Below are 26,801 nucleotides of genomic sequence, written 5' to 3'. Positions count from 1 at the left end.
AATGTCACAATTTAATATGTCAGGTAAATGAATCATTATAATTTGATCATCAATTCAAGGATAGTCAATGCAAAACATCAAATGCTCTAGAACAAAGAGGAAAAGTTTACCCGACAAGAAATGCGTGAGGCAGAGAGACTCGCAACTCTCAGCCTCACGGGCCGATCTCAGATACAGAAAAGGCCCTGAGCTCTCGCTGCGTTTCATTATATACCCAGACCTCATTTCAAATCTAAACATCATTCACAGTGGAATTTTACCTGTAAGTCACCATTTGCTAGCAGTGGAAAATTAGCATTCAGTCAAATGGTCGAAGGTGTTAACTCAAAGACACACCCTCCAGTATTGGAGGGTGTGGAAGATATTTCTAAACTTCCTAAGAACTTTATTACCTTTTGGGTTTACTTCTTTGGGAATGAGACATTTGTACCAGTCGTACCGAGACATTTCAAATAATACCAAATATGTATAAAACTAGATGATAATCATTCACATTAAACCATTTAGATTCTTGTGTGAGTTTGGGAGATCTCTGCCAGGATGAAGAATGGGGGACAGAAATGTAGATTAGGATGAGGGAGGTGAGACCTTCATCTCAATAGTGCATGAGGGGGAGTTCAAATGTTAATTTCCTTTGTTTTCTCAGAGAGTGGCCCTCTCTTAAAGTCCTTCAAGTTTTTCCAGTCTTACAGCACTGGCTACACTGCTGGACCCAAGGTTTAAAAATGTGGCTTTTGGAAATCCTGCCAAAGCCCTGGATGCTGAAAAGCACATCACACTGGAGTGTGCTTCACTGATGCGTTCAAACACAACTCCTGGTGAGTTTCAGTCTATGTTATCTTATGTAATGTGATTCATGAAATTTATACTTCATATGTGTTGTCAGTTTATGATTTGTTACTAATTGCCGTTTTCTTTTAATTCAGAACCACAAATGTCAACATCAGGCCCATCATCATCAACACCAGTTGAAACACAAGACAGTTTATGGGAACATTTTGACAATCGTATCCGTGAGACCCAGATGATACACAATCCTACAGCTGATGCCACAGTGGAAGTGAAAAAATACCTCAGCGATGCGTTTTTGCCCAGAACTCATGATCCTCTAACTTACTGGAAAGAGAGAGCAGTAATCTTTCCTCATTTGTATGTCCTAGCTAAAAAATATCTTTGTATGCCAGCAACAAGTGTCCCTTGTGAGAGGATTTTTTCAAAGGCTGGAGAAATTATCTGTAAAAAAAGAAGTAGGCTGAGTCCTTCCACAGCAGAGAAATTAATATTTTTGAATAAAAATCTATAAGAAAGGGAGACATTGTGGCTTGATTTATTTTTATTAATATTCATTTTTCATGACCAAAATCACATTATGCAATGTGACGAGACTACAGGTTACAAGCTTCATATATTACAAAAATACAATAATAATAAAAAAAACCAACACATTTTTTTATTAGCTCTTTGTAAAGGTTGTTTCAGATCAACACCTGCAAGTGACCACTAGGTGTCACCGTTGAGACGGGTTTCGGATTGATTCGAAGCCTCGAAACAAAATGGCACATTTGCTTCGACTGTTTCATTGCTTCACGAAGCCTCGATCTGCCCATCACTACCTTTAAACAGTTTAAAGTGTAATCTGGCAATTCATGAAGCAGCTTCTGAATTGGGACGCAGCAAACCAGCTCTGGCCATGATCTTGGCTATTAAAGCCGAAAATACTTGACTGAAACATCCTCTCCATGTCCTCCAGTAAAATATAAAACAAAAAAAAGACAATAGCCAATTCTGGATCCATAGCTGTTTATTCAATTATAACAAATGAATGATCAGGATGGCAGCTGTACTCTCGCACCGTTGCTTGGCGCCAGGAGCGGTAATCGGGAACACCTGGTTGCGCAATTAGGAAATCCGATGGCTACGTGCGTCCTTCGAAGGACGAATAGGCTGCATCCTTCAAAGTCCGCGGCGTTCGGAGGATGCAGCCTTCACATTGGGCCACAGCTAATGAAACAGTTAAAGCAAATGTGCCATATTGTGTCGAGGCTTCGAAACAATCCGACACCCGTCTCAACGGCGACACCTAGTGGTCACTTGCAGGTGTTGATCTGTAACAACCTTGACAACGAGCCATTAAAAATGTGTTTTTTTTTTATTATTGTATTTTTCTAATATGTGAAGCTTGTAACCTGTGTGCATTATGTTATTTTGGTCATGAAAAATGAATATTAATAAAAGAAATCAAGCCACAATGTCTCACTTTTTTATTCAAAAATATTAATTTCTCTGCTGTCAAAGAATTTAGCCTACTTTTTTTACAGATAATTTCTCCAGCCTTTGAAATCCTCTCACAAGGGACACTTGTTGCTGGCATGCAAATATATTTTTTAGCAAGGACATACAAATGAGGAAAGATTACTGCTCTCTCTTTCCAGTAAGTTAGGGGATCATGCGCTCGGGGCAAAAACGCATCGTTGAGGTATTTTTTCACTTCCACTGTGGCATCAGCTGTAGCATTGTGTATTGTCTGGGTTTCACGTATACGATTATCAAAAAGTTCCCATTAACTGTCCTGTGTTTCTACTGGTGTTGATGATGATGATGGGCCTGATGTTGACATTTGTGGCTCTGAATGAAAATGAAAACAGCAATTAGTAACAAATCCTAAACTGACAGCATATATGAAGTATAAATTACATAATTAATCAGATTACATATCATAACATAGCCTGAAACTGCTCACCAGGAGTTGTGTTTGAACGCATCAGTGAAGCACACTCCAGTGTGATGTGCTTTTCAGCGTCCTGGGCTTTGGCAGGATTTCCAAATGCCACATTTTTGAACCTTGGGTCCAGCAGTGTAGCCAGTGCCAAGGCTCTAAAAGTCTCGTACCCTCCACATCTGGAGTGCAGACCTTCTTGTAGATGTGAGCCTATGAGCCAAAACAGGAGAAAACCATATTAATTATAATAATGACAACAATATGACAGTTATGGCTAATTACATGGGTAGTATGGTCATTGTGGCCTACCTAATTGTACAGTTGATTCCTGCATTGTATGTCCTTTTTTCTGTGCTAGCTTGTGCTGCAACATCCTGTACAGTGGTATAAGCTTTAAAGCAGACACTCTCGGTTCCTCTGACATCTCTGTTGTTGCTAGTTTGAATGGTTGCAGTTGTAACCTTTGGAGGTTATTCCCCACTCAGCCATTAGCAAGGCTTTAGCCTCCATGAGATGCTGGGCTGTGTGGGTTTGGTAAAACCTCCTTACACCCAGTACAACAGTTGCCTACTGTAGAACTGTAAAAGTAGCCTACTGGTTCATTATTTGGAAACCTTCCTAAACAAAGTTATGTTATGAACGTTTATACTATCTTCTGTGGAGCCTCAATTTTTATTTATCTATCTATTTTAATCAATCTATGTATCCAATATATGTATCTATATGTAATGTATCTATCTGTCTATATATTTCTATCTATGCATCTATGTGTCACTATATGTCTCTGTCTGTCTCTAGCCTATCAGTCAATGTGTAAATTTAAATGTAAGCCTAAATATAACTAAACAAATCGCACTATAAATGTCACTATATCACCAAAAATCTGCTATCTCAAAATCAAACTCCTCTCACAAAAACCCACGAGGTGAAGATGCGTTGACTTCACTTTTATACAGATGTGCGATTGTTTGGTCTGTTCCCGACCCTGTCAATCAAACTCTGATTCGGCGGACCGTACCACCTGTCGACACTTGTGAAACACTCCGAAGCTTCATTTAGCCGTAGTCACGCAACATGGGTGTTTTGAATCACGCTTCGGATCAGTGTTTCGAAACATCTGCGCTTCGGGATCTCAAAAAGCCTCGAAACGTCAGTTTCGTGTCAGCCATCCCTACTGTTTTCTGGTCCCTGTCTCACACTCCGGATTTGTTTGTTTGATTTGACTGATTTATTGTGCTCTGACCTTTTGCCTGTCTTTTACTACGATTGTGGATTACCCTTTCATTAAAAACAGTGCATTTGCAACCTAAACCAGTCACAGAACCAAGGGTTGGGCCCATCACAACACCACAATATATATCAATATATCTTTATGGGGCCCCCCTTCGCCGAGGGCCACTGTTACTCAGTTCCACTATTGCCCCGTCTGACGCCTCTGCTAGAGAGCAATGATGTGCTTGTGTTACATTTGCCAAAATGTCCAGCAGATCATATTGTGTGTGATATTGCAATCATTATGCAAAGCAGTTATCTAATTAAATGTCCTAAAAAGAATAAACCAAGAACAGTAAATGACAGACACAGAAGCACAGTGAAGGGTGTGATTAATATTTAATAATGAAAGTTAGGTACATTTCCATACGATGAACTTAAAGTAGTTTTAGTTGAGTTTCACTCATCACAATAACACAAAAATATGATACAAAGAGTGAAAACAAAACAGATATATTCTAATAGAAAATAAACGTGGTCAAAAGGTGCGAGTCAGTGGTTAACTCTTACATCAGATCCAGTAGATCCAGTATTTGATCACCGTCTTTTTGGGACATTTTCATACACAGTATCCGTCTTTGATTTCTGAAAGTGAAACACAAACTCATTCAGGAACCCGCGATGTGGCTAGTGGATAGTATTTTGCTTCAAATTCACTCAGAGTTGAAATTAATTGAGACAGAATTTTTATCTTATTTTATATTTATTTAACTGATTATTTATTTGAATATCTCTTGATTATTTTACAAATGTAGAACTGTAGCATTAACACAGAAGCACAAGAAGTAATACATCACATTTGTTAAGGATTTTGAATGTTAAAACAGGATTCTTCCGGAAAAAAGGTTGGAAACCACTGCACTACACCACTCTATTGAGTAAAATGGCAGCGATTGAGCAGATACACCACAAACAACAAACAACCGGTGTTGACACAGCTAGTGTTGTAGTCAAGACCACCTAATCTAAAACCAAGTCGAGACCAAGACCAATGTGTGTTGAGATCAAGACAAGACCAAACCAGACCAGCACTCCTTAAATTCATAAAGATCCACATTACCACCCGAGAAATAACTTATTTTTAATCAATAAATATAATTAGAATAAGACACTATATAGAACTGTTACCAATCAAATTAAATCATTAACAACAAAATTGATCTTTGCACTGCAGAGGTGGTACAGAAGATGCATCTGAATTGGTCAATTACAAATGCATAAATAATGTTGAAAATAAAGTTGTTTTTTTTAAATATTGAATGTTTGTATAAAAGCATTATCATGTTTGCAGTCATGCTCAAATTTGCAGCATACTGTTTATAGACTGTGATATTGCTTAATTATATCACATGTTATAATATAAAAATCCAGATCAATACTTTTTTGCAACAATATCTTGCATTTTGTGAGCATTCGTATAAATTTTGGTGACATTTTGACACAATCCCTCATTAATTTCTGAACTGGAACAATAAATAAATAAAATTAGAAATAAGTTACTGATTGCATCTGAAGCAATACGTTTTTTTACCAATCACATTAATGATGTTGTAAGGAGCCAAGTCTATTACTTTAAGCAGCTGGAGCTGCTGGACATTGCTTGTTAATGGGTTGAAATGCGCACACTCTTATTATTATTCACTGAAATATCCACACACAAGTTAATATGCTTACATAGTAGATTTATTTTACCGTGACTGACTGGTCTTCATTTCAAGTAAGCAAGAATCCAGCAAACAGTCAATAAATCCACAGTTCCAAGTCATTCACCAGTACAGATTTCCTACTTGCATAGCGTAACGTAGCGGTCAACAAAACTGTGTGCACCTTCCCTCCAGCAACATCTGTTACCTGAAGGAAGGTTCCCACCTATATTCTGTAGCCAATTACCAAGAGAGACCCCTACTGGACACACACTTACATGACAAGTTTAAAATGAAGACAAAATGGCTCTTACAGATGTTAATAAAAAAATCAGACAATGCACCGGCAATTTAGTAATTTCCCAGCAGTTATGGTCTTGACCGGTCTTGAAACAAAATCCTGAGTCCTACAAGTCTGAGACTTAGACAAGACCAAGTACAATTGTGGTCTAGGCCGAGACAAGATGGCATGATGCTGTAAACTTCAATCAGACTAACTGACTGCAACAACTTCTTGTAACACAGTCAAGAATGATCTTACCGTTTTTCGTGTCGTTGGTTTACACAATTTTGAATCAGCTCTGTCTCCCTCCTGTGTCCAAACTGCATTAACAGTAACCACAGATGAGTTAAAACAACAGAGCTTGCATTCTTATATAGAATTCTGTATATCTGATTCAAATTAATTAATATTCATAGTTAATAATTAAATTCCTGACCTGTTTTTCTACATTTTCTGCAGATGCAGAAGATCACGACTACAGCAACAATCATCAGAGATCCAGCAGAGATCAACACTATCAGAGACACTGAGACTGGAGGAACTGAAGGAGAGTGTGTAAGAGTCTGTGGGAGCAGTGCTGTGACGGCTAAAGAGAGACAGTCATTAAAGAATGTGTCAGTCTACAACAAAAGAGATCAGGGCTGCGTTTCCAAAAGCATTGTGAGATAAGTTGATCACAGAGAACACAAGAGGTGTCTTCACAATCAACTTGGGCTTACAATCCTTTTGGGAAACAGAGCAGGTCAGTAAATACACACATATCATCAGTGCTGTGGTACCTGCACATGTGTGACAGAGTGTGTTGATGTCCAGATGTGTGGTCTGGTTGCTGATGGGATTGTTCAGCACACAGCTGTAGGTGTTTTTATCCTGATATTCCACCTCCAGAGGTAGAGAGAGACTGATGCTGAGATCACACACACTGATGTTGGACAATACACTCATTCCTGCGTACCAGGAGAGAGTCGCATGACTCACATTCAACACTGAACACACCAATGAACAGTTAGATGATGATGATGATGAAGTGCAATCTCTGATGATGACAGGAACAGGCAGACGAGCTGGGAAATATGAGAGAATAAACAGAACCACAATTTATTATCAGCAGAAATCTGGGTTACATTGAGACTCACAATGACAGTGAACGGGGCCGATCCGCAAACGTTAAAATACTCACCGTTTCAGTAGTACAGTGACAAGGCGTGTACAATATGAGTGTTAGCATGAGTTTAATGTGAAAACAAAAAATCACACACTATCCTTTTATGTGTAAAGTTATATTTAACTTTTTGCTTTGACATTTGACATTTTTCTGGTAATCAACCCTGTGCCATAAATGTGATCAGAGTGAATGGAGCTTAAATGGTTAGTTAAGGTATAGAAACAAAGACCAAAGCCACCTTTTTCTTGCTTCTATTAGGAGTTGAAGTGTCTTACGCGTCAAAAATACTCGTACTCATACGGTTACTCATGTAACCGGTTCTACTCAACCTGCTCTGAGTGGGATTTGAGCTGTAGTCTCTGGCGTGGGAGTCGGGCGCTCTGACAAGAAGCATAAAGACTACAGCCTCCAGAGCCGGTCGCTAGTGTACCTCGAGATCAGGGGCCTCATTTATAAACGTTGCGTGCACACAAAAGAAGGCGTACGCTGCTCTCTACGCAATAATTGGTATTTATAAAAAGCAAACTTGACGGTAAAGCATCTGTCGCCAGAGCGCCTATTGAGATCAGAGGAGTGAGGTTTACTCGCACAGCAACTACTAGCTGGCCTCCGTTACATGTGCGGTCCTTCACGCAAGCTCTGACCCAGGCGTACGCACAAAAACGGGGGAAATGAGAAATGGCGACACCGTCGGCAGATGGAAGAAACACGTGAAAGTGTGTGAAACTGTAGACCGTTGTGTAAAATAAATGGCAATACTGCCTCTCATACATAAAACGAAGACTTCACAAAGCAAGTCTTACAATTACAATTAACAGCCTACACGAACACCCGTTTGATAATTCTGCAACAGAAATGCAAATTAACACATATTTGCAAAAAGAAAAGTGAAATATGTTCTGCAATAATATTGGCATGTTATACAATTCATCCTCATAAATAAGATGTTAAACAGAACGAAATAATGTACAAAACTGATATTCTCGCCAATGTGTCCGTCTGGCGGAGCAGATATAGATAGATAGATAGATAGGTAGATAGATAGATAGATAGATAGATAGATAGATAGATAGATAGATAGATAGATAGATAGATAGATAGATAGATAGATAGATAGATAGATAGATAGATAGATAGATAGATATATGTATTATTTGTCTTCTGGGGAAAGTTGTTTTCATAGTAACAATGTCTTTTTTTAAATGTCGGTGTCCCCTTTCCCCAACCCGTGGCAGACACACTCTGGCGATGGAGCGCTAGACGCATTTTTGCTTCGACTTTGATGTCCGACCATTTCTTTTTTATTTCGGCCACAGTCCAAGGTTGTGAGGCTACATCATTTACGGCGTCTGCAACCTTTTGCCACTCAAGTGCATTTTTGGCATTAGTAATGCCCACACTGTGCCCTCCAAACAACATTTTTCTCCTCTTTTCCACCTCGCCAACGATAACTTCTACTTCACATTGAGTGAAGTTACGTTTTTTTGATTTCCTCTCTTTGTTTGCCATGATTTCGCAATCGATTAATATTAACTTGTAGACGTTTCACGGACTATTTATGGGCAACTATGGGCGTGACATAAAGCCGCAAAAGCTGCGCTACATTTAGAATTGGTTGTGATTTATTAAGGGAAAAATGCGTAGGATGTGCGTGCGCACGGTTTTATAAATCCGAATATTTCTGTGCGTACGCACGTCCTTCATCCGTACGCCACTTCTGACGCAAATCCTACGCAAAGTTTTATAAATGAGGCCCCAGGGGCCTCATTTATAAACGTTGCGTACGCACAAAAGACGCCGTGCGCCGCTCTCTGAGCAATAATTGGTATTTATAAAAAGCAAACTTGACGGTAAAATGTGCGGTCCTTCACGCAAACTCTGACCCAGGCGTACGCACAAAAACGGGTGAAATGAGAAATGGCAACACCGTCGGCAGATGGAAGAAACACGTGAAAGTGTGTGAAACTGTAGACCGTTGTGTAAAAGAAATGGCAATACTGCCTCTCATAAATAACATGAAGACTTCACAAAGCAAGTTTTACAATTAACAGCCTACACGAACACCCGTTTGATCGATCTGCAGTGTAAAACAAACAAAATCAAACGAAGATTGCAACAGAAATGCAAATTAACACATATTTGCAAAAATTAAAGTGAAATATCTTCTGCAATAATATTGGCATGTTATGCAATTCATCCTCATAACACATCTGTAGCTTGTTAGATGCAATCAAATGGATGGTAATTAAATGCCATGATGCCATCACAATGCGTATTGATTTGACGCACATGACGTAATGACGTAATGCCCACACTGTGCCCTCCAAACAACATTTTACTCCTCTTTTCCACCTCGTCAACGATCATTTCTTCTTCACATTGAGTGAAGTTACGTTTCTTGGTTTTCCTCTGTGTTTGCCATGATTTCGCAATCGATGAATATTAACTTATGGGCGTTTCACGGACTATTTATGGGCAACAATGGGCGTGACATGAAGCCGCAAAAGCTGCGCTACATTTAGAATTGATTGTGATTTATTAAGGGAAAAATGCGTAGGATGTGCGTGCGCACGGTTTTATAAATCCGAATATTTCTGTGCGTACGCAAATCCTACGCAAAGTTTTATAAATGAGGCCCCAGGGGAGTGACGTTTACACACACTGGCCTACAACAGTTACACTCACCCTCATGTTGTTTCAAACCGGTAACACTTTCGGTCATCTTCAGAACACAAATGAAATCTGAGAGATTTCTGTCCCTCCATTGACAGTAAACGTCTACCACTTTGACGCTTCAATAAATTCATAAAGAGGTTGTAAAACTAATCCATATGAATCGAGAAGTTTAGTCCAAATTATCTGAAGAGTCTCGATCGCTTTATATGAGTAACGATTTAAGCTTTTATTCAAATAAACATTAATCAACGCACACATCAGTTATGGTAAATGGAAACTCAAGAATGTTAATTTGACATGCGAGAACCAATGAGGTTCATTCTCATCATGGTACGCATCACATTAGAGCTTCTGCAAGAACCAATATTAACGATGCCTTTACTATACAACCTTGAAAGTTGTAATGAAGTTGCAGCCTATGGGTGGTTCAGAAACCTCTCAGATTTCATTAAAAAAAAAAATCTCCATTTGTGTTCCAAAGATAAACGAAGGTTTTACTCCAAGGTTTGGAACGACAAGAGAGAGAGAGTAATTAATAATAGAATTTTAATTTTGGGGATGAATCTCTTTAACTTTTGCTTAACTCAGAACATTCCTTTAAAAAAAAACAATAATATGAGAACATTTGGACAAATACACTCTCTACTCACCATAGACAGAAACACTGAATGTTTTTGATGAATGTTCAGCTCCAAATATAACAAGTTTATATTCTCCAGTGTCTGTGTTTCTGTTGTTTGTGATGGTCAAAGATCCAGTTTGATTGTCCAGTTTCAGTCTGTCTCTGAATCTCCCATCAGGAACATCATCATATGTGGAGAAGATTTGGTTCTCTCTATTGATTTTAGCTATGAGAGAGTTTTCAGTTCCAAATTTCCACAGTATATCGTCGTCTTCATGTATTTCAGTGATATCAGAGTGTAGAAGTAACGAATCTCCCTCCATCACTGACACTGACTTCACTTCATCATCACCAAACACGTCTGGAGAAAAAACAGAAACAGGTTTTATGCAGATTAAGGCTACTAATGGTTTGCGAAAGATGAAATCAGTTGCAGTTGTAGAAAGTAAATATGAATTTTGGTTGTCATTCATGATTACTGTTGAAGTATTTTTAAATAATTTTTAATGCTGGGCCTGAATTTCCATTTGTCCATTTTGTATGATATTAATATATTTTAAATCACCAAAAAAAGGCCTGAGTTTTAAAAGTGGCACAATGAAGATTTCATTTCTGAGCATCCACTGTTCGAGTTTCTTCATAGACATTTCCATTATTCTCTATGACTTGTAACATTTTAATACATTTCCATGCCTTTTGCAGGTATGAACATTACAATTTAAAAATTCACTGACAACCATAGGCCTGAATCCAAAGTATATCTCAAAATAAAATCTTACGTTTGATTTGATCGGCGATAACAAGTGTAAATAGTCTAATCTAAGCCATAGCAGTAGTTTGTCACTTTGTTCTGAAACAAATGTGAGATATTAATCCATAAAATGCTTTTAAAACTTACCAGTTGGACACCTCCAGCACAAACAGAACCAAGCAAACATATGAAACATTTTCTTCACCAGTTCAATGTCTGATCTAACAAGACTATCTGCTGAAAACACTCAACCAGGTGTGAAGCCTCCCACAACAGTTAGAAACCCCCCTAGCTCTCTCTCTCTCTCTCTCTCTCACACACACACACACACACACACACACACACACACACACACACACACACACACACACACACAGACACACACACACACACACACACACACACACACACACACACACACACACACACACACACACACACACACACACACACACACACACACACACACACACACACACACACACACACACACACACACACACACACACACACACACACACACACACACACACACACTTTAACTGTTCTTAATAGTGGACAACAATCTTTATCTTTCATTGTTTGAAAGATAGTTGTCTGACTGTATTAATTTCCTAAATTATAGGAGTGAATATTGTGTGAATCTCTTTGAATTACATGATAAATTATTTACTAACTGTCTTAAAATCTTACTGATTTTATAACTCAATTGAATATTCATATATAAAATGTGTACATGGAAAAACAAAAAAGTTAAATCCATCTATCATCTCACCATCTATCTCACAGTCTTATTTCTAGTGTGATTTTAGCAGCTCATCTATTGAGTCAGACTGAAACTGCGGTCGCTTTTCTTCAGAAATGTGTTTTGATCTGCTGGATGGACAAACATCTTTGCAGGAAAGGAAATGTAGGTTTAGTTTGTAGATAAAAAGCTTCTTCCTGTCCTGCTTTTTATTACCCACACAGTCTGACTTTACTTCTAAATATAACTGTTTCCATTAAAATAAAGTACTGATTCAATCCATCAAAACTGATGCATGTAAAACAGCCAAAGAAGAGTCACAGTTCAGAGGTCAAACTGGATTCTTAGCCATCAGAAATCATTGATAAACTACCATAGACTCTTGGATTCTCCTCTTCTTCTCTACATAAACTCTTCCTTAATGAAGGATAAAAGGTTAAAAGGCCATTAGGCCAGACACAAGTTCTCAATTACACTTTAAATGTTATAGCGGATATAACTTTTGTTTGACAGGCAATATCACTAATGGGGTAGCCGTAGCTTAAAAGCAGTTTTGCCACAGTCTTATTCTTATTGTTTGTATCTGTGAAACCCTAATTATATTTAAATAAATCCAGATAATTACATATTCCTCCAACCTTGTATCATGTCAGGGTTTCTACAGGTGTTATCAAGGTTTATTTAAGACTTGTTTAAGACAAAGTAAAGACAATTTAAAGATGCATAGCGCAAGTGTCTGAGTTTTTGCAGAACTATGCCCCCTCTGGCAACGAGCGAAACTGCAACCAGAGGTGTGTACGCTCATGGACCACACGCACACGCACGCACGCTTGCACGAGCACGAGCTATTCATAACCAAAGGAGCATCAGCCGCAAAAATCTTTTGTTTACAGTCATAATGTCTTCAGAGGTAAAGTTATATTTCTGCAAGTCATTTTAAAGGGATACTCCACTTTTTTTGGAAATAGGCTCATTTTACAACTCCCCCAGAGTTAAACTGTTGAGTTTTACCGTTTTTGAATCCATTCAGCCGATCTCCGGTTCTGGCGGTACCACTTTTAGCATAGCTTAGCATACATCATTGAATTGGACAAGACCATTAGCATTTCTCAAAAAAAAAATGACCAAAGAGTTTCGATATTTTTCCTATTTAAAACTTCACTCTTCTGTAGTTGCATCGTGCACTAAGACCGACGGAAAATGTAAAGTTGTGATTTTCTAGGCTGATATGGCTAGGAACTATACTCTCATTCCTGCGTAACAATCAAGAAACTTTACTGCCGTACCATGTGTGCAACAGGCGTAATGATATGACGAGCTGGGGACTATTTTCAGGCGCTGCGTCATATCATTGCGCATGCTGCACTCATGGTACGGCAGTAAAGTTTCTTGATTATTACGCAGGAATGAGAGTATAGTTCCTAGCCATATCAGCCTAGAAAATCGCAACTTTACATTAGTTTACATAAACCAGGTCCAGACCCAGTACAGTTAGCCTCTCAAGAAAGGTATTGATTTCCAAAGAATATAATACATTGTTGCCCCCACATACCTCATATAAACTACATACAAAATGTACCACATTCCCGGGAACAATTTACTATTTTTCCCGAAAAAGAAAATATAGCCAATTACACCACAAAAACAATAAAATAATATATTGCAAAATGGCCTGTAACTATGTCTTACCTTTGCAGTAAAAAGAAAGCCAGCTCGGGGTCTGTTTTTATACCCAGCGCTGACCGGAGCTCCCTCCAAGAATCAAAAGCCGCTCCAATGTTGACTCTTGTCTTTGCCCGACGCCGGTCACTCTCTATCTTAGATGAGGCTTTTTTTTTTTTTACTTACGAGGAGTTGCCGTGGGTGTTATGATTGTACTGGAGGCTGGTCGCTTCTTTCCGTCCGCAGAATCCATTTGATTTACGATACTGCTAGCGATTGCCGGATTTGCCGCTGCTTACTAATGACCCGATGTAAGCCCAAGTAGACGAGAACGCGCATGACGTCATATTTTCTGAATTTTCCCGCCAATTCGGACCCGACTCCTCCGCACACAATTGAGCCTACAGGCTGATAGAGGCAACCGTGGTGGACATTAAGGTGTCATTCTTTCCATGACATTATGGTTGGCTCATAAATGTACAAATGAAAACTCTATCTTAAAGATTTTTTTAAGTAAAAAGCTACGCAATGCTCCTTTAAAGCATATTAAAAACACCACATAGACATATAAACAACATTAAAAGCTGGATTTTCACCACAGGTGGACTTTAAGTATTGATGGGTCAATCATGAACGATTCAGAAATTATTATTTCACCTCCTGAGGCTTTTTTACACAACACCTTGTTCAACTCAAAACTGAAAACGTTTTATGTGTTTTGGCCCTTCAGTTACAAGAAAAAAGTTGGGAAATACAAGTTTTTGAAAGCCATACCGTTATTGTCTAGGTGTAAACTACAAGAAAACAAATCTGTGAAAACGATGACGTCATGCGCATGCAGTTCAGTCTACAGGTGAGACGTGTATTTTTCTTTACAGAGAGACAGCGCCAACTACTGGCCTGAATGGGGACTGTTTTGACAATGTTGCCATCTGTACACAAAAAATAATAATATGATAATAATATGATAATTCCTAAATATCAGCGGTATCAGTTATAGAGATAAGTAGTGGTCACGGGACAAATCTGATCTGATCCTCCCACCGTTATTCTTGGGTCTTTTCAAATATCGTCATCGGCCTTCGCAGCAACAGTCTATGGCTGAAACTGGTGGGGGTCATGACACTTAAGGGATCCCTGCAGTTTTCCGCCAAAATAAATGCTTGATGGCTTAACATCTGTAAGTGAATAAATTAAAACATAATATTAAGAGTTTAAACTTTACAGTTGTACAGTAAAATTAAATTATTTGTCATATCAAACTATTGATTAAGATTAAGCGTACAATACTTCTGGAGTAATGTCTGTGTAAATCATGTAAAAAGCAGCAGACTGAAACTACACATTTATACTTCTCATTACTTCTACCATAATCACTGCTTTCAACGTAAGGCTGCTATTTTAATTATCAAAATATTTGATAATATACCAAAAGTCACACCGAACACTGAATTTAGTATTTTTTCATGTCATTTCATTTTTAGAGCATAAGAAACACTGTAGTAGACACCAGGATGTGTCATTAAATGACACGTATAGGCAAAAACAAAGGGATTTTATCCCCCTTCACCGATCAATTTTTAGGTTTCAGGATATTTTTTAACCAAACTTTGTATAAAGATGATTTTCAACTATGATTTATATGTGATGGTATATACCAGAATGAATTGATGGCTAAATGGATCGTCCCATTCAATACAATGTATCTGTACCATAGACTGTAAAAAAATATGGACGTAGTGTCCATGACGTCACCCGTAGGTTTCTGAAGAGCGTTTTTGAAGCCTAAAGTGGGCGGAGTCGCTCGTCGCCATCTTGGAAGCGTGTCATAGTGCGTCACTCCCGGATAAACAAAAATGGGCAAAAAGGCGGGACGTGGGTGGAGTTGAGGTGCCTGGATGCTGAAACTACGCCCGCCTAGCTCGACGTGATCGAGTTTGCTCAGGCTAAAGCCTGTTTTATGCTTCTGCGTCGAATCGACGGCGTACCCCCGCAGACCCCTCTGCGTCGCCGCGAACCCCTCCGCCGTAGCTCGACGTGCACCTCCAAAAAATTGTAACTACGCGTCGAGGCGACGCAGACCACAAGGGCTGTGATTGGTCAGATGCACCGCCATGCAACTCAACCTGACGCAGAACCATAAAACGGCCACGACGCCGTAGGAGTGACGGCGTAGCTACGCCGTGGAGTTGACGCAGAAGCATAATGAGGCCTTAAGGAGCTAATGTGCTACTGGCCTCGCGCTAAAGTGACAGCTGACTTGAAGTAGACCTAAAGCCAATAGTTAAAGTTCATGTTTTTGCCCTTTGAAATACTATAATAGTTAAAAGACATAACTAACCATGAGACTAACGTTATGTGTATTGTGATGCATTATTATTCTCATGCAGTAACTTACAATATTTGCTCTGAGTGTGTGTGTGACAGTGATTCATGCGCATACATGTCAGTCAGCGCGGCATCGCACGTCAAGTTCGTAGAGAGCTTTATTCAGTCCATTTTAAATTCTGATAGATATTACCTAAGAAGTTCAAGTAATGCACTAGAAATCCGCGCTCATTTAAGGGACGAAGAGAAGGCACTGACACCTGCAGGATTTAATCTGATGGTACTTTTTATTGAACACTAAAAAGTTAAATAAGCATATTATAGTCTATCTGCTCTGTAAGATCAACGGTACAGCAGAACGAGTGTGGCCTCTATATCTTAGACGTTTTTAAATCTGAACTCCAAAAAGCAACGATATAGTCAGACATCCGAGTGCATGTTCACAGAGGAAAACAACTGAAGAACAGCGCTGGTTGTTCTCTCGATACTCGACAACGACGGAATCCAACGGCGTGGGCGAAGGTATAAGGGTGCCGTGTAATAAACTGTATGATAATCCCAAAAAAAGTACAAACACGGCAGAGATGACAAGTTCAGCAGCTGGAATCAGCTGAGGTGACATGATGGCTAACAGCAGTGTTGCCAGATCTCGCGAGACAAATAAGCAACCAGTGTAATGGATCAGAGAGACGGATGTAATAGCAAAGACTCTTTATTAACGTGTAAAAACACACGTAGATCAGACACAAAAACACAGGGAATAGTTCTCCAAACAGGTGCAGGTCAAGCGATCAGCGCTAGATGGAAGGTGACACAGGGACCTCGGTGAGCGACTGGTGCTGGTGATCTCCCGTGAAGACCCAGTGCAGTGCTTGGTATTCCAGTGCAGGTGAAGAATCCAGATGGAACGAAAAAACACAGGGAATCCACGATCCAACACGAACACGATCCAACACGAACACGATCCAACACGAACACAGGAACACACCAGGGAAACCACAACGATCTGACAACATGAGACACCAGTTACTGAACTTATAAAGGGACAAACGGATTGAAACCAGCTGGCGCTGCTGATCAGCAGTGATCAGTGACCACGCCCACAGACACAAACAACCGCACGCGAGACGAGAGAGAGACAGTGAATTTATAAACCGTGACAGTACCCTCTCCCCTAGGAACGCCTCCTGGCGTTCCCCGATGGCCTTACCTGTCGATTGTAATCATCGATAAGGGAGTGATCCAGAATGTCTCTAGCAGGAACCCAACTTCTCTCCTCCGGACCGTAACCCTCCCAGTCCACCAGGTACTGAAATCCGCGTCCCCTCCTTCTCGAGTCCAGAATACGATTAACCGAATACGTTGGTTCCCCATCTACGAGACGCGGCGGGGGGGGGGAACCGGAACTGGCGGATTAATTCGTGAATGAAACACGGGTTTGATTTTTGACACATGGAAGGCGGGATGAATTCTCCTGTACGCAGGAGGAAGTTTGAGGCGGACTGCCACCGGACTAATGATTTTGGTGACAGGGAACGGGCCGATAAATTTGGGAGCAAGTTTATTAGATACGGACCGGAGAGGAATGTTCTTAGTAGAAAGCCACACTCTTTGACCCACGACGTATACGGGAGGCTTCGACCGGTGGCGATCGGCTTTAGCCTTAGTGCGTGCCCCCACTTGAAGAAGAGTCTCACGGGCTCTTCTCCAAGTGTGGAGACACCTCTGGACGAAGGCGTGAGCGGAGGGGACCGCGACCTCGGATTCTGTACTAGCAAAAACTGGTGGCTGTTAACCTAAACTACATTCAAACGGAGTGAGGCCCGTGGCTGACACTGGCAATGAATTGTGGGCGTACTCCACTATAGAGAGTTGCTGACTCCAGGATGAAGGATTCCTGGAAACCAGACATCGCAACACTCTCTCCAAATCTTGGTTGGCTCTCTCGGTCTGACCATTGCTTTGGGGGTGAAAACCCGAAGAAAGACTGACAGTCGCCCCCAGTAATTTACAAAACTCTTGCCAAAATTTGGACACAAATTGGGGACCCCTGTCGGAGACCACGTCTGTCGGGAGGCTATGTAAGCGAAAGACGTGATCTACGACAGTTACCGCTGTCTCCTTGGCGGAGGGTAATTTAGGCAAGGGAATAAAATGGGCCGCTTTCGAGAACCGGTCCACGACAGTCAAAACGACCGTCTTGCCCTGGGAGGGCGGGAGGGCAGTAATAAAATCTAGCGCGATGTGGGACCAGGGTCTCGAAGGGACAGGCAGCGGTTGGAGTAACCCATCTGGGGGTCGATTGGAAGTCTTACCAGTGGCACAGTCCGAGCAAGCCAAAACAAAACTGTTGATGTCACGAGCCATCAATGGCCACCAGAATCGTTGTTTGACCAAAAAACTGGTGCGATTGACCCCAGGATGACAAGCTACACTGGAGCAATGACCCCACCGGATGACGTCGGACCGATACCCCTCCGGCACAAATAACCGATTCGGTGGGCAATCGGGCGGAGGCGTTACCCCTTCTAAGGCCTTCATGACCTTCGATTCGACCTCCCATCTGAGAGTGGAGACCACTAATGTCTCAGGTAAAATACACTCGGGAGTAGCCGGGCGTTCGGATTGGTCAAAAATACGAGATAAGGAATCGGGTTTGATGTTCTTAGAACCCGGGCGGTACGAGAGAGAAAAGTCAAAACGTCCGAAAAAAAGTGCCCACCGAGCCTGCCTAGAGTTGAGTCTTTTAGCGGTTCTGATATATTCTAGGTTCTTATGATCGGTCCAAACGATAAAAGGTACCCCTGACCCTTCTAACCAGTGACGCCATTCCTCCAGTGCCAACTTGACTGCCAACAACTCTCTGTTGCCAATGTCATAATTACGTTCGGCAGGTGATAAACGATGAGAAAGAAACGCACAAGGATGCATCTTGTCATCTGAAGGAGAGCGTTGGGAGAGAACTGCTCCTACCCCCACCTCTGACGCGTCGACCTCCACCACGAACTGACGTGATGAATCAGGGGCAACGAGGATGGGAGCCGAACTGAAGCGGCTCTTGAGTTTGGTAAATGCAGCTTCGGCTGCATCAGACCACCTGAACGTCGTTCTGGAGGAGGTCAAGGCAGTCAGAGGTGAGGCTAGCTGGCTGAAGTTGCGAATAAAACGCCGATAAAAATTGGCAAACCCCAGAAACCTCTGTAGGGCCTTACGGGAATCTGGACTAGGCCAATCTATCACAGCCTTAACTTTGTCAGGATCCATACGCATTCCCTCAGATGAGACGATGTACCCTAGGAAAGGAACAGACTGTGCATGAAAAACGCATTTCTCCGCCTTGACAAAAAGCCCATTCTCTAGCAACCTCTGAAGCACTTGTCTGACGTGCTGAACGTGTTCCTGGAGAGAAGATGAAAAAATCAAAATGTCATCCAGGTAGACATAAATGAATTGGTCAACCATATCTCTCAGCACGTCATTGACGAGCGCCTGGAAGACCGCTGGGGAGTTGGACAGCCCGAAAGGCATGACCAAATATTCAAAGTGTCCCCTAGGGGTATTGAACGCGGTCTTCCATTCATCGCCCTTCCTTATGCGAACCAAATGATAAGCGTTACGTAAATCCAATTTTGTGAAAATGGATGCTCCCTGCAACCGCTCAAAGGCTGAAGACATCAACGGCAAAGGATAAGTATTCTTTACTGTGATGTTGTTCAACCCCCGGTAATCAATACACGGTCGCAGAGATCCATCCTTCTTTCCCACAAAAAAGAACCCCGCCCCCGCTGGAGATGAGGAAGGTCTAATGAATTTGGAAGCTAGAGAATCAGAAATATATTTCTCCATAGCCTCCCTCTCTGGAACAGAAAGTGAATATAACTTGCCTTTAGGCGGAGACTGACCTGGCACTAAATCTATGGCACAGTCATAGGGACGATGAGGAGGAAGAGAAGCAGCCCGAGACTTACTGAACACTTCCTTCAGATCTTGGTACTCCTCGGGCACGTTAGACAAATTCACCGCCTCCTCCTGAAACACAGACACAGGAACAGACGAACACGCTGACACAAGACATGACTCATGACACACATTACTCCACATGGAGACAGAATTGTGACCCCAATCAATCGACTCTGGGATTGTGTTGCCGTAACCAAGGGTGACCCAGCACCACGGGTGCCAGTGGAGAGTCCATGAGTAGAAATGTGATTGTCTCCGTGTGGTTGCCAGATGTTATGAGTGTGATGGGTTCAGTAGTGTGAGAAAAATGGGGAAGTTGTTGTCCATTGAGAGCATTAACGGAAATGGTGTGTGTGAGCCTGGAGATGGGAAGATGAAGACGTTGAGCCAGTCCAGAGTCCAAAAAATTACCTTCCGCTCCCGAATCCACCAAAGCCTCAGTGTCGTGCATGTGAGTCGCCCACCTTAGTCTTACCGGAAGGAGAGTAGATGATGATGGTGATGATGAGGTCTTCCCAGCGGAGATCCCACCCGATAGTAGCCTCAATGTTACTACCGGGCTTGATCTTTTACCGGGCAGGCGAAGATGAAGTGGCCCGCTTTCCCACAGTACAGACAAAGTCCCTGGGATCTCCGCCGTTCTCTCTCCTCCCGGGAAAGCCGAGATCTGCCCACCTGCATGGGTTCAGAATCGGAAGCTGGGCTGACCGTGTCCAGATTGTCGACGCGCAGGGTCTCCATGCCGCGAAACGGGTTCCTCTGCTGGAAGCGGCCCATGCGATCCAGTCGTGCGTCAACTCTTAATGCCTCTTCGATCAGTCCATTAAGGTTAGTAGGAAGGTCCAGCATATATATCTCCCTCTGGACACGATCAGCCAACCCATGCAGGAATCGGTCCCACTGCGCCTCCTCGTTCCAACGGCACTCTGCAGCCAGGGTGCGGAACTGAATGGAATATTCCGACACCGAGCCGTTACCTTGGCAGGGATCAGCGAGTAGTCTGGCCGCCTCCCTACCCGCTACCGCCCGATCGAACACACGTCTCATCTCCTCGGAGAGTGCCAGGAACGAGGTGCAGCATGGGTCTTGGTTTTCCCACACCGCCGTTCCCCAAAGAGCCGCCCTCCCAGACAACAGGGTGAGAACGAAGGCCACCTTCGTCTGTTCCTGGCTGAACGTCAGTGGCTGTAACGAGAAATACATCGAGCACCGAGTCAAAAAGGCTCTACAGTACTCTGGTTCACCTGCATAGCCCTCAGGCGTGGGAAGACGAGGTTCACGTTGCTGGTGCGGCTCAGGTGGAATGGGTTGAACAGGCGGTGTGGGTGGCGCAGTGGGAAATCTGAGTTGTTGAAATTGCTGGGTGAGCTCGGACACCTGTGTCACGAGCGCTTGAATCGCCCGACCTGAATTGGCGATGGTCTCCTCTTGAGAATCCATCCTCGAGATGCTTCGAGCGGCGAATTCGTCCCAAGTCGTGGTCTCTGCTACATCCATGATGGTGGTCAGATCGTTCTGTAATGGATCACAGAGACGGATGTAATAGCAAAGACTCTTTATTAACGTGTACAAACACACGTAGATCAGACACAAAAACACAGGGAATAGTTCTCCAAACAGGTGCAGGTCAAGCGATCAGCGCTAGATGGAAGGTGACACAGGGACCTCGGTGAGCGACTGGTGCTGGTGATCTCCCGTGAAGACCCAGTGCAGTGCTTGGTATTCCAGTGCAGGTGAAGAATCCAGATGAAACGAAAAAACACAGGGAATCCACGATCCAACACGAACACGATCCAACACGAACACGATCCAACACGAACACAGGAACACACCAGGGAAACCACAACGATCTGACAACATGAGACACCAGTTACTGAACTTATAAAGGGACAAACGGATTGAAACCAGCTGGCGCTGCTGATCAGCAGTGATCAGTGACCACGCCCACAGACACAAACAACCGCACGCGAGACGAGAGAGAGACAGTGAATTTATAAACCGTGACAACCAGGCCCGTGAACACAAGCCCAAAACAAGCGACTTTTTCTCATAAACAGTAAAAGAGCTTTTTCTACGGAGCCCCCCTAGGTTCCAGGAAGAGAAAAATAAATAAACTGTGTGCAAGGTTTTACAATCCGTGGGGACGGATAGTTTTAAACTGTGGGTACAGATTGTCAATTTACATCCATGTGGACAGATTGGTAAACTGTGTTTTGTAAAACTGTGCACACGGTACAGTTTGTTTTTCTTCTGTAATGAAGCTTGGCTGTCCATCTAGTGAAAATGTTGGTACTGCGGCCAAATAAAATCTTACTGAAAGCTAATTTTTTAAGATATCAACCTGAAATTTGGAACACAACTTCAGATTTTTGGCTTACATTTTCTTGCAGTTTTAGAGTAAAATATATTTTGTAATATATATATTTTATATAAAATAAATAAATAATTATATTTTTACATTGTTCATTTTCATAAACTCAAACTTGTATAACTTTTTTTTCTGTTTCACTTTCATAATTTCATAATACTTCACTTCATCAATAATCTGGCAAATGTCTTCTTTAAAACAAGACCAACCATAGGTCTATATTCCAAAGCATTCTTGAATTACAACCATTTAAGTTTGAATAGTGATTTCCATGTCTATGCGCAAAAAGGGGGAGTGACAGTTAAAGGGTTAAACGATATTAAACTATAATATCTATATCTAGAATATAATTAATATATAAAAACTCTCCTACAGTCCAGTCACCATCAGTCGCGACTCGCACGTATTTTCATTTAAACGTCACTCACTGACGTTTTCCTAACCAGAAAAAAAAAACGATTGCCCTGCTCTGCCTCTGATTGGCTAGTACTCATTGCCATCTGGGTCAGAGCCAATTAGAAGCAGGATGTGGGTTGGAAAAAACTCTGTGTATGGGGAAAGGGGAGAGACAGAGGGAACAGGCAAGACAAACTCCTACGTTTAAATAACATATAGAAAATATCTGCTTGACAACGAGCTGAGAACAAGCCCAAATAAGCAACTACACTTTAGAAACAAGCCCAAAAAAAACGCGACCCGCGACTACCAATATTTGTAAGCGACTTTACAGAAAAACAAGCCCAAAGTCGCTTATAATAAGCAGACTTGGCAACACTGGCTAACAGAGAGCAGACAAACGGCTAGTAACAGCAGCGGCAATCCACCTGTCACTCAAGTGGCCACGCCCTTGATTATGCAGCATTTTAAGGCTTAATATAATTTAAACGGATGAGTTCTAAAAAAAATTCACCCCCCTCACAGTTGTCATGAAGGGCAAAATTAGCTGTATAGACCAAAACAACTTAAGACACCAGGCTGTAAACTTATTTTTTTCTGCGGTAAAGTTGGGCATTTTAACATGGGGGAGATACAGATTTGACTCACTTTTGCTGCCAGCCTCAAGCGGCCAGGCGATGAATTGCAGTTTAATTCACTTCCGTGTTGGTTTCAAGAGAGAGACGGGGAGGTTGCCGCTTGATCTGTACACTGTATCTAATTTGCATATCAATGTGTTCTTGGGTCAACATGTAATGAAAAAAAATAAAGTGTAATAATAGGAGTAATAATCGGCAATATTTACATTATATTATCGAATATGTCATGATTTCCATTACATGAGAGTAGATGTTAAAACTTCATGCTGATTTGTACTCGGCTTTCGCCAAGATAAGCACCAATAAGACGTAGCTTTACAGTAACCTATGCTTCTCCATCCATTTACGCTTCTTTCCATCTGGTGACGTGAATCTCCTTCTGTCTGGTGTTAATAGCTGCAGTGTATTTGCGCGTCAGCACACACAACGGCTGCAACCACAGTGCGGTCCCCCCATAACAACCCTCTGGATTGAGCGGAGTAGGGAACATCTCTAGGGTCTTCAAGTGGGCACCTTCCGTCCTCAGTGTTTCGTCGACTAGCCCATGACACCTCAAGAGGGCTCGACAGTGACTCTGGCGTCCCAGAGTCACCCCCCTCCGTCCCCCACTCAACTCAGCCCAGCTTACTGACCTCTACTTCCCTCTTGCTGCTAAGACCTAACCACAATCTCACAATCTCGAATATTGATATATAATTGCTTTCCCTATCACTTGTCTTCTAAAATGTATGATAAACATGATTTAAGTCCTGATTTCCTCTACAGTGTATGAAACTAATGCCCTGTTTTGTAACAGAAAGTCATATTTTGATTAGAAACCCCATAACATTTTCGATGTAGATGTTGATTTATGACAAAAGAGAGTATTTAAGGGAAAGAAGTGGAATGTTATGCAATGGCCAAGTCAATCACTTGACCTGAATCCGATTGAGCATGCATTTCACTTGCTGAAGACAAAACCGAATGGAAAATGCCCCAAGAACAAGCAGGAACTGAAGACAGTTGCAGTAGAGGCCTGGCAGAGCATCACCAGGGATGAAACCCAGCGTCTGGTGATGTCTATGTGTAAGACTGGAAAAACTGGAAGGACTTTAAGAGAGGACCACTCTCTGAGAAAACAAAGGAAATTACCATTGGAACTCACTCTTGTGATAATTTACATCTCTTTCTCTCTACCCCCACTCTCCCTACCTTGTGGTGAGATCTCCCAAACTCACACAGGAATCAATATGGTTTTAATGTGAACAATTATCATACAGTTTATTCATGTTTGATATAATTTTAAATGTCTCAGTGCGACTGGTACAAATGTCTCCTTCCCAAAGAAGTAAACCAAAAGGTAATAATGTTCTTAGGAGGTTTAGAAATATCTTCCACACTGGAGGGTGTGTCTTTGAGTTAACACCTTCTGACCATTTGACTGAATGCTAATTTTCCACTGCTAGCAAATGGTGACTTACAGGTAAATTTCCACCGTGGATGATGTTTAGATTTGAAATGAGGTCTGGGTATATAATGAAACACAGCGAGAGCTCAGGGCCTTTTCTGTATTTGAGATCGGCCCGTGAGGCTGAGAGTTGCGAGACTCTCAGCCTCACGCATTTCTTGTCGGGTAAACTTTTTCCTCTTTATTATGAGCATTTGATGTTTTGCATTGACTATCTTTGAATTGATTATGAAATTGCAATGATACATTTACCTGATTGACTTTGACATTATTTTCATTCAAGAGTTTAAAAGAATAGTAAAACATTCGCTCACATTTAATGATGCACAGATATCATTAAAGCCTTTTCATTTATGGAGTCAGATGAAATAACGACTAAATACATAAGACAAAATGTATTGAATTTAACCAAAAATACTTTGCCGCGAGAAAAGACAGTAATACGCAGAGACCTTCACCACTAATTCGAATACCGCCATTGGATCGAGTTAGACGGCCTTACATATGCGTTCCAGACTTCAGGCTGTAATTGACTGCAAAGGATTAGCAACTAAGTATTAAAAAGTGAAAGTTTGATTTATGATTGTTAATCTGTCCCATTACTTTTGGTCCCTTAAAAAGTGGGAGGCACATATACAAACTGTTGTAATTCCTACACCGTTCACCTGATTTGGATGTAAATACCCTCAAATTAAAGCTGAAAGTCTGCAGTTAAAGCACATCTTGTTCATTTAATTTCAAATCCATTGTGGTGGTGTATAGAGCCAAAAAGATTAGAATTGTGTTGATGTCCCAATATTTATGGACCTTACTGTATATGGACATTGTACAAATTTAAAATATATAATTTAAAACATTAATAAAAACTACGGAGAACACTAAAAAAATTGCATGTCCTTGCTATCTATAACTAAATGTTATCATGAAATATAATCATTAAAATCTTTCAGAAAACTTTTTATTTCCATTGTAGTATGACTCCATGTACCATAAACATAAGAAATCCATAATGTGTTATATAAATATACATTTTAGTCGTGTCCCCAGGTTTTCACTCAGTCCTGTTACCATCCCACACACATTACCCCTTCTGAAAAACTTGAAACATGGGAAAAGACACATTTTCAACAGGAAGTTGCATCATCTGATTGTTCAGCATTTAACCACTTTTTAATTCAGCATTTATGCCTAGTTCAGCATTTAACAATGGCCCTGTCATTTTTAAAGAACAAGGTGCTGTTGCTGTCGTGGTGTAACGCCCTAAGGACTCTTTACATGACATACAGGCATACAACTGTAACGTAATATATTTTCCAACACAGTGGACATTCCAGTCCTACCCAGGAGGACAACTAAACTAGCATAGCATCATCAGACCCACTATGGGTAGGGCAGACAGCTTGATCTTTTTGATAATCTCGTACTTCAGATGAACGATCCAATCGGTATTACTATATTGTTGATTATTTTCGGCGAAAATGAACGTCTTGCTGTTCTTTCTCTCAGCGATGTTATTTTTGATCCACAATCGACATTTTGATATTTTAATCTATCTTTCCGGATTTTAACGTACCAGCTCTAAAGTCTTTATATTCAAAAAAAGAAGCATTTATAAATTTGTATTATGCTCTCGGTGTGTATATATATATATTTAAGTGGGCCATGCTCAGTTTGTAGCGGAGCCTGTCCTAAGTCCCTCCCTTCCGGTGGACCACCATGGGACCTTATTATGGTAGTCAATGGCGAGAGACAAAAAATATTTGTATCCCGTTTGAATTGTGCCCTGAATTACACATATGATGTTTGTCAATTTAAAAGATGCATTTTAAAGTCAAGAAAGTCGCAGTTTGATGTAAAACTGTTGAGGTATAAGACTGTGAAAATACGTGCCAGACTGAACATATACGAGCTTGGTGACGAACATAGTGCGAGACGAGAGATGTAGTTCATTGAGCGATTTTCACATAAAACTAAATGTTACTCTTCTGTTTTATGACAAACTGTGACTTTCTTGACTCTCATAATTATCTTTTAAATTGATAAACATCATATGTGTAATTCAGGGCACAGTTCAGACGGAATAAAAAGATAAGTTGTTTCTCGCCATTGACTACCATACATATTTT

The 26,801-nt window shown here is 41.2% G+C and overlaps 2 protein-coding genes across 2 annotated transcripts in view; one reads left to right on the top strand and one right to left on the bottom strand.

Moving 5' to 3' along the window:
• LOC143736324 (uncharacterized) overlaps positions 1-8,591 on the bottom strand; it is a 200,062-nt gene extending 191,471 nt beyond the window's left edge. Inside the window, exons 1-5 of the mRNA XM_077227064.1 lie at positions 8,309-8,591; positions 6,697-6,981; positions 6,354-6,503; positions 6,176-6,237; positions 4,521-4,576 (exon numbers count right to left, since the gene is read on the bottom strand). Of these exons, the coding sequence (XP_077083179.1) occupies positions 4,529-4,576; positions 6,176-6,237; positions 6,354-6,503; positions 6,697-6,981; positions 8,309-8,591 (828 nt within the window). The 3' untranslated portion in view covers positions 4,521-4,528. The remainder of the gene's footprint in view (positions 1-4,520; positions 4,577-6,175; positions 6,238-6,353; positions 6,504-6,696; positions 6,982-8,308) is intronic.
• The window catches only part of LOC143736374 (uncharacterized), a 126,786-nt gene that overhangs the window by 29,723 nt on the left and 70,262 nt on the right, over positions 1-26,801 (top strand). The gene's annotated exons all lie outside the window — the stretch shown is intronic.

The sequence above is a fragment of the Siphateles boraxobius genome, unplaced genomic scaffold, assembly GCF_051911475.1.
Source record: "Siphateles boraxobius isolate OS27281-9 unplaced genomic scaffold, OSU_SipBor_1 13, whole genome shotgun sequence".
Lineage (NCBI taxonomy): Eukaryota > Metazoa > Chordata > Actinopteri > Cypriniformes > Leuciscidae > Siphateles > Siphateles boraxobius.
Note: the sequence above shows the minus strand (reverse complement) of the source record. Positions and strands in the feature narration are given on the sequence as shown.